We start from the raw sequence: 18,048 nt of genomic DNA, 5'->3' as shown, positions 1-18,048 counted from the left end.
AGTAGTTGAGATCCTGAGGCTAAGAACATCAATATATGAGAAAGGACTAATGGTAGAACATCAAAGATAAGAGACCGGAACTTTTAGTTGGCCCAATGAGAGACATAATTAAAGTGAAGAATTGAAAGTAACAAGACTTTCATTACTTGAATACAAAAGACCATCGTAAAATGTGAGAGTGTCAAAGGTTAGTGATGGCGAGTGGTCTGGAGGAAGGTAAATCAAAAAGATGCACAAGCTGACTGATACAGAAAAGAAATATAGGAGGAGAAGACAGTCCATGGGAAGATGGTGGAAAATGGAAAACAAGTCAAAGAATGACTTCAACTGCAGCAAAAAATTGATGAGAGAAGCGGTGAAGAAGATGAATTGGAGGCCATAGTTTAGAAGGGCATTTTACCAAACCATATCAGAGGCTTTGAAGACATCAGCACAATCGCTAACAAAGATTATAGTGTCTGAGAGCAGAATGGTTATGTCAAAACCAAAATTGGTACATTATTTGAGCACAATATCTTTACAAAGTATTTATGCAAGGGCAATATTGGAGTAGTTGGAAGGGTAAGAAGGTTCAGCTTGAATGTTTCAACAATTATATCATCATCGGAAATGGAAGAATAGTTGTTTGTATTTTGTGGAGCCAACTATCCCACTGCTGTTTCCTTACCTGTCGTTCTGTACCACACCTATTAAGTGGTATTTTGAACACTACTTCATTAGATGTTATTGATGGCCTGCAGTCTCGATCATTCAAATAAAGATTGTGTTCATTAAAACCCAGAAGGTTGAGGTAGGACCTATTAATTTTTGCTTCCATATAATCTGTTGAACAGGTTAAAATATCTGGGGGGAAAAACAAAGCTTAATGAATCCTAAACATCAGATATGAACTTGTCTTAGACAATGATTATCTGTACCGACACCAGTATTACGTGTCATTTTACTGCATTTCACTTGTTATTTGTTGATAAGATAACTATATTTTAAACTGTCTATTTAATTCAAGGTAAAACTACCTGATTTCATAGAACAAGAACATAGAATATACAGTGCAGAAGGAGGCCATTCGGCCCATCGAGTCTGCACCGACACACTTAAGTCCTCACTTCCACCCTATCCCCCTAACCCAATAACCACTCCTAACCTTTTTGGACACTAAGGGCAATTTAGCATGGCCAATCCACCTAACCTGCACGCTTTGGACTGTGAGAGGAAACCGGAGCACCCGGAGGAAACCCACGCAGACATGGGGAGAAGGTGCAGACTCCGCACATACAGTGACCCAGCAGGGAATTGAACCTGGGACCCTGGCTCTATGAAGCCACAGTGCTAACCACTATGCTACTGTGCTGCCCGTACTTCCATGGGGACAGGGGCACCCAGATCCAGACCTACTGATACCCAAGTGCCAGATTTAACAGTTGAACACAAAAGAAAAGAGCAGTTGACTTTGCTGTGGGTAAACATACGGATTCTCAGAATTACTGACTTAGACATCATGGACAGAGAAATAGAGAGAGAATCCCAAAGAGAGAGAAAGAGACATGGAAACAGTAGCTACTGTGAATAGCTACTGGGCGGGTGGGAGCACATTCATTGGTTGACAAGACAGTTTTTATCAAGATTTAAGAACACTGGATGATTTGTCGTGGTGTGGCCCGGAGAAGAAGTCACCCAGAGTGGGCTTTGCTGCTGGAAACCGGTTCAGGGATTCTCAGAAGACTAAGGGAAACAACTTTTGGCGGACACTGGATATAACAGCTTAGCAAAATGGGGGGGATCAAACAAGCCTGTTGGAAGCTGGAAGTAAGTTTAGAGTGGTTCCTGTAAAGATTGCGCAGAGCGCAGTGTGAAAGATAAATACAGTGTGTTGTTTTTGGCAGTGTTAGGAAATAATGGGGAGATATCTTTTCTGTAGTTTGGTGTATTAAGTGCCTACTAAGTAATGTTTAGCCAGAATTGATTTTAGTTTGATTAATTTTAGTTTGATTGATTGATTGACAGATTGATTTTAGCTTGATTGGTTTGTTTCAGTAAAAATATGGAAATGTAAAAACATGTGCAATCCTTTGAGTTGACATGAAGAATTCAGGGGCGCGATTCAGCTACTGCATTGCATCCAGCGTAGAGACGGGCGCAATGGGTGAATCCCACGAGAGCCCCAAATCGGGCCCCCCGCTGGGCACCGAGACGATCACAAGTCACCTGACTTGCTCTGCCTGCCGCAACCTGGATCATGCCCTCATTGGGCATGGTCCAGATCAGCATATTCAGGTGGCTCGTTTAAAAATCCGGGCGCTGCTTTCACCCGCTGCCCGGGAGTCAACAGCCACGCCTGGGGGACCTCGACCTGGTCGCACTGGTTTCTTCAAACGTGGACCAGGCGTGATGCTACCCCAGGCGTCTCGCAGCCTATTAAAGACCCCAAGGTGGTTGGGGGCAGGGCAAGTCAGTGCCCTGGGACTCCCTTGGCAAATGGGCACCTTGGCACTTCCACCAGGATACCCAGGAAGTGCCACCCTTCACACCTGGGTGGCACTGCCAGGGTGCCAGGTGCAGTGCCAGGCTGGCAGTGCCATGGTAACCATGTGCCAGATTTGCACCACCAGGAGCCAGGTCTGGGGGGTGCCTTTCCCATCAGAGGGGGTGTTCCCTGGTGTATCAGGGATTGGGAAGGTTAAGGAAGGGGGTCCACAGATATCCGGGACGACCAGGGGGCTGCATGAAGGAGTTGAATTAACTGTAACATTTTTTTAGCGTATCTTTAAATCCACCTTTTCTCAGGGAATACACCTTTTTTAATTAACTTTGTAAGTAAATCAACAAGAAAGACTGTAAAAAGTGTCCACATGAAAAGACAAAACGTGACGACAACTACTTTGAAAAGGTGGGATAGATTTTCAGCTTGTCGATGCTGTATAAAACTTGTGTTGTGATTGAAGTCAATAAATCATTTACAAATCATATCAGGCAGCTTCTATAATGGTTGCCTGACTGTATGACCAGTATTATACGTGGTCAGTATAATACATGGGTGGTAAGTTGGAAATCTATATATTTCAATATTTTGGTTCCATTTCTAGTTAAACATACGGATAAAGACTTTTGGATTGAAATTCAAATGTGTCACATCGACCAAGCCCCATTTCTCTACCTTTCTTCTCGCTTAAAGTTGCAATTTTGAGACAAGAAATGGAATAATTCTCACCGTCATCATTTGGCAGAATGTAGTAGGCTGCAGTAAACCCCCGTTTGGTAACACTGGAATCAGATCTAAAATAAATGGTCATACTGTTCGATGAGGAGCTAAATATCTGATCTGATCCTTGACAGAATTTAGAAAGCAAACGCGAATTGGTTGAGGGCCCATCGTAAACAGCAATATAATCATACGAGCAGGTAGATGTCAACTCCAGCCTGTTGAAACAAGTGTCATAGTTTCAAAATAAATGTTGCAGCAATCCATTCCCTTTTTAAAAAAATTAACTTACTTAATAAATCAGATCATTTCATATATATATATATATATGGCTGCAAGTGTAAGCATCACTAAAAGACATTTCAGGACCCAAACAAAGAACATTAAATATTGCTTATATTCCTTTGGATGCGTGCTTCTCTGGCAAGGCCAGAATTTGTTTCCCATCCCTAATTTATCTTGAACTGAGTGGCTTGCCAGACCATTTCAGGGGACAATTACGAGTCAACCACATTTCTGTGGGTCTGGAGTCATATGTAGGCCACAGCAGGAAAGGATGGTAGATTCCCCTCTGTAATGGACATTCGTGAACCAGGTGGGTGTTTTTTTTTTAAGTAACAATTGACGATAGTTTCATGGACTAGTTTTGAATTCCAGAATTACGTATTGAATTTAAATGCCACTAGCTGCCAGGATGGAATTTGAACCTCTGAACCCAGAGAATTACCCTTGGCCTCTGGATTATTAGTCTAGTGACATTACTGCTCCACTCACCATCTCCCCACGATACATGTAAAAAAAAAAGTTAGAATTTCGATAGCACTTTTCAGAACCAATGAGGTGTCTCAAAGCATTTTACAGCCAATGAAATACTTGACAGTTTAGCCACCATTATAAAATAGGAAGAGTGACAGTCAAGTTGCAGCAGCAAATTTCTATTTTTGTAATGCTGACTGAGGGATTAGCCAAGACACCAGGAATAACTCCCCTGCACATCTTTGAGACAGTGCCATGGGATCCACCCAAGCAGGAAGACAGGGCCTCAGTTCAACATCTCATCCAGAAGCCATCACCTCCATCAACCCAGGGTTTCCTCACGCACTGGAATGTCAGTCTTGACTTTTATGCTGAAGCCCTGGAGTAGGACTTGAACCTAGAATCTTGTGGATTCAGTGACAAAAGTGCTACCAACTGAGCCCCTGCAGAAGCTTCCTAATCCTTCCAGCCTGTTCTTTCAATCAAATTGGTGTGATTCACCTTAGTAAATACTCGAACAAATTTATCTAAAAATTCTCTCCTAGCTTTACAAGATTATCAAGGATATACTTGCATATCTATAGAATGTGCCAGAAAAACTCAGCAGATCTGACAGCATCCATTTCAACAAGAGTTGAAAATTGGACTCAAAATATTAAATCTGTGTCTTTCTCCGCAGAAGCTGTCAGACCTGCTAAATTGTTCCAAGCACTTTCGATTTTTATTTCAGATCTCTGGTATTTGCAGTATTTTTCTTTTACTTGAATGAAATGAAGTCCACCATAGTCCCGAGGACAATAGGCTGCTCTCTCCTGGCTAGTGGTGATTTAACTTGAGGATCACCACACCTCAGGTGAGGGGCAAGGTTGAGACGGCTAACCTCAGCCGGTACGGGAATTGAACCCACGCTGTTGGAATCACTCCATATCACGAACCAACCGTCTAAGCTAACTGACCCCCTGTTTACTTGAATATCCATCTAGTTTCAACTTCCATTGTTCAACTCAGGCTGTTTATTCCCACCTATAATAATTTTGAACATGTATCTTCAGCAGTTCTGCTCCCAATTCAAATTAAATGCCCTTCCAAACATCTTGAATGTGTTTGTTTAAGAATTTTCCCAATTAAGACCTAGTTGATTCTGTGAAGTTTCTTCATAATTTAAAAATTAATGCAAGGAATTTCTGCAGCTTCAGCGTCGGATATTCAGGAACATCGGACAGACTGAGTGAACATTACAGATACAGCAGCAAAATTGGGACACACAGAGGAATTTCCCAGCTTACGTCCTGCCATTCCTCTCTAGATCCTACACAATTACTGTCCTTGATATGTGGTAATTTTGACTTGTAACTAAATGTCTTTGAGATGTTTCCTAGTACTTGATTGCACTTGGAGCAATAGTAACTTCATATTGACTGTTGGGTTCAACAATTATAGAGAAGGGTCCTTTAAAATATTAGCTAAAGTATACTGAAAAAGAAAATGATTCTTGAAAATTATTGAATTTGTCGAAATATGAGAAAGTTATAAAATTGGCTAATCTTTTTAATACTATCCATGGCTGCCTCAAATGTTACGAATAATGTGCTGCAAGTACTCTTACTGATATGAGGGCATTCAACAAGTTTGAAACAATCTCGTAACTGAGACCAGACGTGACCTGTGGAGTTTGAACGTGGGACAAAAGTGGTGGGAAAGATAATTCATTTGGAGTAATTGATTAATGTCTAATTAACCAATCAACTGTTAGTGACTGACACTTCCCTGAACGAATCAAGGGGGTCTCAGCTGAGAATTAGAACCAATGAAACTGAGTAAGGGGATAAACGCAGATAAGGAATCCCTTAAGAATGTGATCCGTTTGGCTGATTGGAGAGGAATTTTAGCCTTTGGAGCATTCGGAAAAATTACTTTAAGGCCTTTTGTTGAAATGGCTTTTAATTTTGTAAATCTGGAGTCACTTTTATCTTGTAGTTTTTGCTTTCACTCGTTGGTGTCTCAAGGACATTTCAAGGCACGCATAAAAAAGTTTTTGATTTAATTTTGTGTGAATGTACCAAAATGAGCTCTTTAGGAAATAAACATTGCTTTATATTCATTCAACCGGACTGAGACATTATCTATGAGCAAGAGATAAGGGAAAATCTTACTCCAATAGAGTGCTTTCAATGAATGATTAACAATTATACCTTTTGGTTGTATCAATTTTGTAAATGAGCATTCCTTTGTTGTATACATATGGATTACCTATCTTATTTCAATATTTATTAATGTACAGAAGCAAAATACTGCAGGAAATCTGACTAAAATCAGGAAATTCTGGAAATACTCAGCAAGTCTGGCAGTCTCTATGGAGTGAACAGCAGAATTAACGTTAACTCTGTTTCACTTGCTCCACAGAAGTTCCCAGACTTACTGATCCAGTATTTTTTGTTTTGATGGCATTAGCTTATATCTATCTGAGTGGTCTTATGTTACAGTAGTAGCGTCCTTATCTCTGAGCTAGTGGCTCCGGATTCAAGTCCCACAACAGATGGCCACGGAAGGTGAGCAGATAACATGGCCAAACAGGTGAATTTCAACCGGAAAATCTGATGGCAGTGTTAAGAATGGGCGGGTTTCCTAGATAGCCATATAGCAAACACTGCAGTACTTTGTCAATCATCATTGGACCATTCCAGTAAAAGTCCATGGTTACCAGTGGCCTCTTAGGAGGAGGAAGCTATATATCTACATTGATTTCAGTAACATTAGCCTTCCAGTCCTCTGCTTTATTTTTATTTCATGAACTTGAATTTATCTCAATAAGATCTGCCCATCTTCCTCTCCCTCTCTGATTGATTTGTTGATATCACTTCAGATTGCAGGCAATTACCTCAATGGCTGGACGATAGCACCTGGTTCAAGAATAATGCCAACAGCGTGGGTTCATTTCCTGTTGTGACTGAGGTAGATTGGGAACCTGCTCCTTGTCTTGCCCATGAAACTGTAAGTGCAAGCTACCACTGACAAGAAAATAAACTGTGCATGAAGCATCAGCAGACAATAAGCCAAGGACCAGCTTTCACGCAAAGCACACATAAATGAATTAATCGTATTGTCTTACACTGGTTACCTGATCATATGAGTACATTTTCTAACAGCAGAATGTTGATTCTATTCTCCAGAGTGTCAACCAGACATGCAAAGATCTCTGACCTGATGCTTCAGTTAGTCACATGGATTTTACTTCAATGTGTAACCTAACGGCTTTCTATAATATTGACAAAATATCTCCTTGCTGTTTGCTGAAGGGTATATTTTAGTTTAAAGTATGGGGCCTAAAATTTACGATGCTCAACATCAGATTATGTTCTCCCAAGAGTATTGATGTTCAGTGAAGTGAATCCAATGGTTAATTGACAACAAATACTCCTGTCATTCTTCACAATAAATATGAAAGTGGAAATATTTTTACTTACTCAACGTAAGTGAACACCAGCTTTATTCTTTGGTTTATACCCCCTCTTATATACCAAATGCATTGTGCATAATTTGGATAGGAGAATGGATAATTGGGACTGTGAACAGACCCATAGACATCGTCAAGATATCCTCCACAGGATCCATCTATTAACAGTAAAGAAATGGATAAGTTCACCTGGTGCAATACATCGGAAAATAGCAATCTATTTCTTTCTTATTTCCCAAAATTGTTTGCCAGTTTTCCTGACCAGGAAATCTAAACAGCAGTAGGCCATACAGCCCCTCGAGTCTGCTTCATCATTCATTATGATCATGGATAACCTTCCTTTTCTCAGGATCTCTTACACCCATTCACTCGTTGTTGCGATAAAGTTCCACAGCTACCATGTGGAAAACAGTCACAATGTTTTATGTCGCTGTTGATTGCTTTGGCAGTGAATGCTCACAGGCTAACTGTTGGGCCCTCACAGATGATCCTGATTCTGATTCCACCGGATGTCACACTATCCAGCAATGACAGTTTGTGGGGAGCCTGATTGGACATTTTATTTGACTTTACTGGCTTACCTGGGCACTGAGGCCAATTGCAGCTCTTCCGTTGTCTTGGCTAAGGCCAGGATGACCTAATTGGCAATCAGACCTGGAGGTTGATGCACAATTAATTGCACAAAGACGAGAGTTGAATACAACTGAGGCTTTATTACACTAAGATGTGTGGCCTCCTACAGCAGCTGGCGAAATGGCTGCTGTATGTGGAGCACACATATTTATACTCTGCCTACAGGGTGGAGCCAGCAGGCAGGTACTACCCCCGTACCTCTGGTGCAGGGTCTTACCACACATCTCCTAATATATACAACAGTGGTGATTACCACAGAGGTTTCCTGTTTGTCTGGTCCGGCTATTAACTGAAGAAACTTTCGTCCGGTCATGCATTTGATTCTGAATGGCCAGTTACGCAAAATATTCCACACGTCAATGCATGGATGTTTTTGCCCTCATTCATAAAAAGGTGATCTTTGTGATTTTTAGATCTGAATGTGAAGAACTGCAATTGAAGAACTGCAACTCTGCAACACTGACATTTCTAATCAAATCCGGTCTACACTGCCCAATCTCCAATGATTTGTGATGGTCTACGTTACTGTAGACCATTAGGTTTTTGTATTTTAAAGTCATTTCTCTTACTAATATTTACAGCATTATGAAAATTTTGACTTTTTATATGATGGTTATGGTGGTTAGATGTCAATCCAGGACATGACTGCGTCTGCAGGAGTTCCTCAGGATGGTGTCTTAGGTCCAACCTTCTTCAGCTGTTTCATCAATGACCTTCCCTGAATCATAAGGTTAGATGTGGGGATGTTCACTGACGATTGCAATATGTGCAGCACCATCTGCAGTTCCTCAGATACCAAAGCAGTCCATGTCCAAATGCAGCAAGACCTGGACAATAACAGGGCGTGGGCTGAAATGCGGCAAATACCATTTACATCATAAAAGTGCCAGACAATGACTAGTTCCAACAGGAGAGAACCTAACTATCACCCCTTAACATTCGATAGCTATTCAATTGCATTACTAAACCCCCACCATCAACATTCTGGGGGTTACCATTGACTAGAAGCATAAAGGGACTAGCCATATAAATACCGTGGCTACAAGCGCAGGGGCTGGATTGTACGGTCCCCCAGATGCATGTTTCTCAGCAGCACACAGTTTGCTAGTGGTCGGATTCTATACTCCCGCTGCTTCTCAATGGGATCGCCCATTGAAGCTGTCCCACGCCGCCAGGAACTTGTGGGTGCACTGGCAGCAGGAGAGGTGAATCGCACCAGCTGGAGAAGTCTGACCCAGGGCAGAGGCTAGGAATCTTGTCGTGAGTAACTCACATTCTGACTCCCCAAAGCCTGTCCACCATCTACAATGCAAAAGTCAGGAGTGTAATGGAAAACTCTCCACCTGCCTGGATGAGTGAAGCTTCAACAACACTCAGGAAGCTTGACACCGTGCAGGCTAAAGTAATCATTTGATTTGCACCCCTTCCACAAACATTAACTCCCTCCATCTCCGACGCACAGTAACAGCAGTGTGTACCGTCGATAAGATCCACTACAGGAACTCACCAAGCCTCTTAAAGCAGCACCTTACAAACCCATGACAACCAAATTGAGAACGGCAAGGGCAGCAGATAAATGGCATCTCCACCATGTCCACATTTCCCTGTTGATCAGCTCACCCACAGACTTCAGGGTCATACATGAAGAGCGACAACATAGTGAAGTAGCAGATGGTTGCTGCACTGTATGTAACTGTACCCAAGCCTACTCACAATGTTTGTGAAATGGAAGGTCATGAGAAAATGTTTGAAAGGAAAATAATGAAACAACCAGAATTGTTCAGAACACAGCCCTTATATATCTAATTTCGGAATCTCGTTGGTCGGAACTTTATGGTTAAAGAAAAAGATTAGGAATATTTAAAAGTAGTTACCTGGTGCTTTTGCTGATAAGATAAAAAGAAATGTGTAGATTATAATTAGGAACATGATTCAGTTAATCACAAACAAATAATGATAAAATACGTTTGCCAGGTAAAAGATAACAGATACAAAGCATAGAAATTGGAACAGATTATTCTACCCAACAGACCCATGATAATATTTACCCACCATGGATGTAAATACGTCTTTCATATTTACAATTTGTTATCATATCCCTTCATCCACTTTTCTACTGATACAACTTAATCTTGAACATTGACGTACATTCTTCTTAGAAGTAAATTGAACCTCCTCATAACTCTGTGTAAGGAAGTGACCCCTGCCTTCTGTTCTAAATGAAATACATTTCATTTTATAGCTATTTGAGGTATTGAACTCAGTATTGTTCAGAAGGGGTATGCTGTTGAAGTTTTTAATCTTCCATTCATCATTGCAGATTCGTAAGAATACCAGTTCTACCAATCATAGTCCTCTTGCTAACCGATCACCACTCTCTTCTTAGACGTACAAATTGTTGTTCTTTTAGAATTGGTATTCTTGCGAATTGATGCTGATCAATGCAAGATGAACATCTTTGACAGTATGTCACTTTTTTCAACAACTTTATCTTGTCGCTTTAGACCCCTCAAGTACTGGGAACAGTCTATTTCTATCCATTCTTTTTGATGCACCCAGAAGGACAAGGGCAACAAACGGATGGGATCCCCTCTATGACACACACCATCTCAATTTGGATCCATATCAGCATTCCTTTACTGTCACTGGGTCATAAATTACCAACACATGCTGATCTTGCTGGCAATACTCCATGAAAGAAGTTTTAAAAAATACACCTTGTGATCTCATCTGTTTTCACATCTAGGGAGGCGGTGGTATTTTCACTAGTAATCCAGAGGCCCAGGGCAAGATGTGGGGATCCAGGTTCGAAGCCTGCCATATCCATAATTTGAAGTCAATAAAAACTCTAATGATGACCATGGGTGAAATTCTCCGACCCCCTGCAGGGTCGGAGAATCGCCTGGGGCCGGAGTAAATCCCGCCCCCGCCGTGGCCGGAATTCTCCGCCATCCGGGAATTGGCGGGGGCGGGAATTACGCCCCGCAAATCGGCGAGGCTCCTGCGGCGATTCTCCGGCCCGCGATGGGCCGAAGTCCCGCTGCTGGGAGGCCTCTCCCGCAGCCATGGTTTGAACCACCTCTGGTGGCGGCGGGATCGGCGGCGCGAGCGGGCCCCCGGGGTCCTGGTGGGGGCACGGGGCGATCAGACCCTGGGGGGTGCCCCCACGGTGGCCAGGCCCACGATCGGGGCCCACAGATCGGCGGGCGGGCCAGTGCCGTGGGGGCACTCTTTTTCTTCCGCCGCCGCCATGGCCTCCACCATGGCGGAGGCGGAAGAGAATCCTCCAGCGCGCATGCGCCGGTGGTGATGTCAGCGGCAGCTGATGCACCGGCGCATGCGCGAACCGGCGAAGGCCTTTCGGCCATCCCCGACGCCGGCCGGCGGGCGTCAAAGGCCACTGGAGCCGGTTTGGTCGCCAGTCGGTGTGGTGCCAAACGCTCCGGCGCGGGCCGAGCCCCTCAATGTGAGGGCTTGGCCCCTAAAGGTGCGGAGAATTCAACACCTTTGGGGAGGCACGACGCCGGAGTGGTTGGCACCACTCCACTATGCCGGGACCCCCCGCCCCACCGGGTAGGGGAGAATTTCACCCCATGAAACCATCGTTGATTGTCATTAAAGAAAAATATCTGATTTAAGAATGTCCGTCAGGGAAGGAAATCTGCCATCTTTACCTGGTCTGGCCTACATGTGACTCTAGGTCCACAGCAATGTGTTTAACTCTCAAATGCCTTCTGAAACGGAGGGCAATTAGGGGAGGGCAATCCACCTAACCTGCACATCTTTGGACTGTGGGAGGATACCCAGGCATCCAGAGGAAACCCACAGAGTCACAGGGAGAACACACAAACTCCACACAGACAGTCAGCCACTGCCAGAATCCAACCTGGACTCTCCCTCGAGTTCCTAGCGCCTTGAGGCAGCAGTGCTGACCACTGTGTCACCATGCCGTGTTATACAGGATGATGTAGTTTCACTAGGCCCAGCAAAAATAATAAAACTAAATGCATAAGTAACAAGGAGATCTTTCATATCTATTCAAGCCTCAAACTACATTTGATTGATGTGCTGGAACAGGAGTAAGGAAAGAAGAGCAAGCAGGTGATTTCTTGATGTCCATCATGATGGGGAGAGCAGTCTCACTTGATCCCTATATCCAATGGCCATTTGTAACTCGCAAATGATGAATGGACAGCAGAGATTCAGATGTCCTCAAGTTTACAGAGATATTGTGCAGACGTTTGATGGCTGTTTCCAAAGACTTAACCAAATCAAAGATGTGATTCTCTGAGTCCAGCCATTAAGACATATTGTTGTGACTGCTACAGGATCAGCAAATATACAAACTGACAAATTAACTGAAAATTAACTTAAATATTACTGACCTGTTGTTGAATAAACACCGCAGTATCCTGTAGAGGAAAACATTCAGCTTATTTGCTTTGTCAAGTATTTTTGACGAATCATCCACCATTCATACTCAGAAATATTGATGTAACATATTACAAAAATAAATTATTAACATCAGATATTATTTGCATTTTTCAGAACAGATGGACAGGAAAGTCTGCCTGTTGCAGCCAGCCTGTCACACACAACACGCAGAATAGACAACCCATCCCCAGTCAGAAATAAAAGACAATGTGCTGAGAATGGCCTCGCTCCACTTTACATTCAGCGAGTGGAAACCTTTGTGGTTGGGGTACATCTCTGTATTTAGATAGAGAATCTACAAAGCCACGAGTGTGCATCAATAATACTCTGCATCAATGGGGAAAACCATTGTTCCAATGAAGCTACGGTGCACAGGAGAGAAGAAAATGAATTCTCCCACTTGGGACTACTGATGACCAGTCACCTCCAATATCGCAGTGGACAGAAAACTGAGAGATGCAGGGTACAAATCGCCCAAAGAATTCTAAGTGTGGTCTGCAGTGCTACACAGAGTGTGATTCCCACTGGGTGGATCAGTGTGATCCAGATCACAATCCACCAACACTTGGGTGATTAGTGCCAAAAATGGGATGTCTGGGACCCAGAAGCACCACCAAGACCTGATCCTCAGAGATTGGGGCACCCTCCCATCTCAGAATAACTTTACAGACCGTCCCCCCTACTTCTCACAGGCAAACAACCCCCCCCCCCCCAGACAGCAGAGATTGAAACAGATCCACTCTAAAAAATTGCTATCAGTCAGAACACCTGCTCTTTTTAGGAAGCACTTAAGACTTTAAACAAGCCCACTATGAAAAAGCAGCAAAACTTCAGTCGTAAAAATTACATTATGAATAAAAAGCACTTGGACAGAGCACCTGATCTTTGTGGGAAGCACTTAAGCATAGGAAAAATTCACTACAGAGAAAATGTGGTCAGGCAGGACAACTGGTTAAAAGAGGGAGCACTTCAGAGTTAAGGGACTGCAAAGTGCTAAAAGCAAACAAAGCAAAACCCTCCTTCGAGGTAGCCTTCAGCTGTCAATTAAGAGGCATGTAAAAGTCAATAGGGTGTGAAATTCAATGTAAAAAAACAAGTACAAAGGGATAAAAGAAGACACGCTGCAATATTGAAACCACGAACCCAATTGGAAGTTCAAGGAAGTGAAATGGAATATAAACAAGCGAGTAGACAGGGATAAAAGAAGGCACACTGCAACAGTGAAACCACAGAGTCTACTGAAACTTCAAGGGGAGTGAAATGTTTTTCCAAGAAACAAGCTGCAGAATGGATCTGTCCTGTGAGAGGATTTTAGGATAGACAGGTTGCAGCTGTGCTTTGCTCTGTTATAGGGTGAAAGAAAGCAGGCTTAAAGGTTTCCAGACCCAAAGTAACCCCCATCCTTTTGGAGACCCCTGACCTAGCTCCCTGCTGCCAAGCCCGAGTCCCCAAATCCCAGCTCCCTTCAAGGGCCTGCCCATGGCATCTGGCCAGCGGCTGCTGTGCCTTTGTGCTCCCTAGAAGTGAGTGGGGAGGGATACTCACCTTCTTGCTCCCCCTCAGAGGCCATGGCACCTGGTCCCCCTTTTTAACGACCAGTAGTGATTTACGGCCGGGTGACTTCCCACTGTGGGGGGATGGGCTGAATACCGGGAGATCGCTGCATTCGACTAACTAAATCTCACTAATGAGATTTAAATGAATGCAAATGTGCTGTGATCAGTTTTTCAGCCTTTCGATAGGTAGATTGATTCATTGATTTATTGTCCCAGGTACCGAAGTACAGTGAAAAGTATTATTCTGCGGCCAAGGGAACATACACAGTGCGTACACAGGAAACAAAAAGAATAATCGACAAAGTACATTGACAAATAAGTAATTGGTTACAGTACGGAACAAGGGCCAAACAAAGCAAATACGTGAGCAAGAGCAGCATAGGGCGTTGTGAATAGTGTCTTACAGGGAACAGATCAGTCCGAGGGAGAATCGTTGAGGTCTAGTAGCTGGTGGGGAAGAAGCTGCTCCTATATCTACATGTGTGGGTCTTCAGACTTCTGTATCTTCTGCCTGATGGAAGGGTCTGGAAGAGGGTAAAGCCTTTGTAGGAGGGGTCTCTTACAATGCTGTTTGCCTTCCCGAGGCAGCGGGAGGTGTAGACAGAATCAATATGTGGGCGGCAAGCTTGTGTGATGCGTTGGGCTGAGTTCACCACACTCTGCAGTTTCTTGCGATCTTAGGCCGAGCAGTTGCCATACTCAAGCTGTGATGCAGCCGGATACAATGCTCTCTATGGCACATCTGTAGAGGTTTGTGAGAGTCAATGCAGACATGATGAAGTTCTTTAGCTTACGTAGGAAGTAGAGACGTTGGACTGGATTCTCCCAAAATGAGACTATGTCACAACACCAGCGTAAAAACGCTGCAGATTTACTCCAGAAATTTTTGCAAGTAAGTTCAGTGAATTCATAGCCCTGCAGGGGGCTAGCAGGGACCCGGAGTGAATCTCGCAGATTTTGCTGGAGATACCAAACTTCTGGTCAGAGGCCGCACATGCACACGGCGGCAACCTCCAGCGGTTGCACCATGCCCCATGGCGGGCTCGGACGGCGGAGCCACACCGAAGAAAGAGACCCCCTGATCAGCCGCCCGCCCGACCCTCAAACCCCGCACATTTAATCGCTGGCCACCTATAAGGCACCCCGGGCTCAGATCCACCCGCCCCCGACCAGGGTGGCCGCGGACTGAGTCCGCAGCCGCCAAGCAAACATCCCAACTGGCAATAGGTGGTTAGTTCCACGCTGCCGCGAACTCGGCTGGTTGGGAGCGGAGGATTGGTGAGCGGGCCTCTGGCAATGGGCCCCCGGCAGCGCGGCGTACTCCACGGGGACGCCGATTTGCGGTGCCCAAAGAATCGCCGGATCGGCACCGGGCCCGATTACAACGTCAAACTAGATTTTCAGCCCCGGCGTCGGCCGCGATTACAGCGTCGGGCTGCGGAGAATCCAGCCCTTTGTTGGGCTTTCTTGACTGTTGTGTCAATGTGAGTGGGGTAGGATAGACTTTGTGATGGTAACCCGCAGGAACTTTAAGCTATTGACCATCTCCACTTCAGAGTGATTTATGTAGATGGGGGACGTGTGTCATACTGTTCTTCTGATGTGACCATCAATTCAGGCGAGACAGAGATTTGAAGTGAACAGTGGCTCTAATTGACTCAAACAGTGCCTGCCTGCGACTGCTCTGCTAGGGAGAGCCGCCTACAGGGCAGCTGCTCTTTAAACCTCCCCTCAAGGTGGCGGAGCCAGGGGCAGAGCCCACAAGGGCACCAACATGATACATTCCGTGTAGTACAGTACAATGGTCCATAGATGGAGCCCACATGGGCAACAGCGTGATACAGAGTAATACAGTGGTGAATTTTAGTACAATACGTTCACCACAGCTTCCTTAAGTTGATGATCAGTTCCTTGGTTTTGCTGACATTTGGAGAGAGGTTGTTTTCGGTATACCATGCAACCAAGTGATCTACCTCCCTTTTGTCGTCTGACTCGTCGTTGCTTGAGAAATTACCCACCACAGTCGTATCATCCGCAAATATATAGATCGAATTGGAGTTAAATGTTGCCACACAGTCATGTATGTATATGGAGTACAGTAGAGGACTGAGCACACATTGGCACCAGTGTTAAGGATTATTGAGGAGGAGGAGCTGTTACCTATCCTGACAGATTGCAGTCTGTTGGTGAGCAAATCAAGGATCCATCTGCACAGGGAGGGGTCAAGTCCAAGATTGCAGAGTTTGGTTATTAGTCTTGTCGGGATAATGGTGTTGTAGTCTATGAACAGCAGTCTGACGTAGGTGTCCTTGTTGTTGAGGGGTTTGAATGTTGATTGTAGGGCCAGAGAGATAGCATAAGCTGTGGACCGGTTATGGTGGGCAATAGGTGAACTGCAATGGATCGAGACCGTCTGGGAGGCTGGCGTTGATCCGTCTCATGACTTGCCACTCGATGCATTTCGTGATAACAGGTTTCAGGGCCACCGGTCGGTAATCGTTGAGGTACAGGATGAGGTCCTGATCACGCCAGCTGGAGCAGGCCGGGAGTATCGGAAAATACTTTACATCCGGCACAAATCCTGTTTTGTGGCTCCCCCGTAACTCTCCTGACATAGCGGGTTTTATGCCAGGCACAACACGGCCAGAGAATGACTGTACAGGTTTTGGCCACATTCCCTAAGAGTGCCATCCTTGTTCAGCTCTGGCTCTGCAACTCTGTCTCCTAGACTCAATAGATTTAATCCGCATCATCTTTGTAAAACAGAAATCTCACAGAATTTGCCCAGAATTTTCTGCTCTCATTGTTACTGATATTAAAGGTACAAAGTGTAATTACTGAGGTGGAATGTTAGCATGCCAGAAACCTGCCTCCTTCCCACCTCCACTAGAATTTAGTTCTAGGCCGGAAAGCCCTTGTTCAGTCACCCCACCCTTCTGTCAATTAAGGATCTTTCGTGGCCAAATAATGACTATTTCTGGTCAACTTCCTGCCACTGTTAGTAATAACACCACTCCATGCAACATACAGGACAAATAAACTCTGTGGAGAGCTTGTTGTCTTCAACAGGGGAGGCGGAATCGCTCGATCAATGCCTGATTGAGGAACTGGGCATTGGGTGCGGGCGTGTTGAGAGACAGCCCCCTTGCCAACACCACTGATCCTCTCTGCATGCATCTTCCCAGACCCTGAACCTGCCAAAACACCCACACCTCCTAACACTGCTTATATGTGGCTTGGGTCTCTCCATGTTCCCGGGACTCCAGCATGTGTCCTGCCAACAGCAGCAATTGTCTCCCATTGGGGCTGCTGAGCACAAGAGACAAATCTGTCCTGACCATAATGCCACAGATCACAGCACACACTGCAGAAAAAAATCTCACACCATCAGGGCTCAGCTACACTGATTCACAATGTGAAACGTGATCTTCATTTGAGTTCCATTCTTAAAATGAAGTCGTCATTTTAATCATAGTATACTAACAGAATGAATTTAAAGATTAGTTTATGATCTGAACGTTTACTTACCATAATTAATGTATGGACAATGATCACAGAAATCAGAACAACAGCTGCCATAATATTGACAGTTGTAATCACAGGAACAATCTGAAGAATATCTTCCACAGTTGTATCTGCACGAACCTTGTCCTGTTATACAGTAAATGTCAAGTTAGATCTGAAATTGTTTTCATTGCTAACCAAGCTGCGATTACACATTTAAAAAGAAATGTAATGAAATTTTATCATTCAAAAGCGGATCAGTACATTTTCTTAAAGCTTTTTTCCATACCTCTTGATACTTCTGACTGAGGCTCTATCAAAATAATGAAAATAAACATGTAAGTAAAAAGAATCATTTTCATACACATTCAATCCTCAAACTTAGCTTGGTGTGGCAGACAAGGGGATCCATACTTGCCCCTTGTTCTTCCACCCACCATATCCCTTATGCAAACATACTGGAAATGATGGTTGGGCACGGTAGCACTGTTGCTTCACAGCTCCAGGTTCCT

At 44.2% G+C, this 18,048-nt stretch overlaps 1 protein-coding gene across 7 annotated transcripts in view; it reads right to left on the bottom strand.

Moving 5' to 3' along the window:
- The window catches only part of LOC119950741 (CUB and zona pellucida-like domain-containing protein 1), a 62,571-nt gene that overhangs the window by 9,653 nt on the left and 34,870 nt on the right, over positions 1 to 18,048 (bottom strand). For 6 of the 7 annotated variants that reach the window (XM_038773438.1, XM_038773439.1, XM_038773440.1 and 3 more), the window contains 7 exons: positions 17,826 to 17,849; positions 17,561 to 17,683; positions 12,428 to 12,454; positions 9,917 to 9,928; positions 7,420 to 7,567; positions 3,209 to 3,417; positions 668 to 843 (listed from right to left, as the gene is read on the bottom strand). In XM_038773438.1, coding sequence (XP_038629366.1) covers positions 668 to 843; positions 3,209 to 3,417; positions 7,420 to 7,567; positions 9,917 to 9,928; positions 12,428 to 12,454; positions 17,561 to 17,683; positions 17,826 to 17,849 — 719 coding nt within the window. Of the gene's footprint in view, positions 1 to 666; positions 844 to 3,208; positions 3,418 to 7,419; positions 7,568 to 9,916; positions 9,929 to 12,427; positions 12,455 to 17,560; positions 17,684 to 17,825; positions 17,850 to 18,048 lie in introns of all 7 variants that reach the window. The other variant, XM_038773444.1, reaches the window with a different exon arrangement.

Source organism: Scyliorhinus canicula, chromosome 16 (genome assembly GCF_902713615.1).
Source record: "Scyliorhinus canicula chromosome 16, sScyCan1.1, whole genome shotgun sequence".
Taxonomy (NCBI): domain Eukaryota; kingdom Metazoa; phylum Chordata; class Chondrichthyes; order Carcharhiniformes; family Scyliorhinidae; genus Scyliorhinus; species Scyliorhinus canicula.
This window is presented reverse-complemented; position numbering and strand designations above follow the sequence as displayed.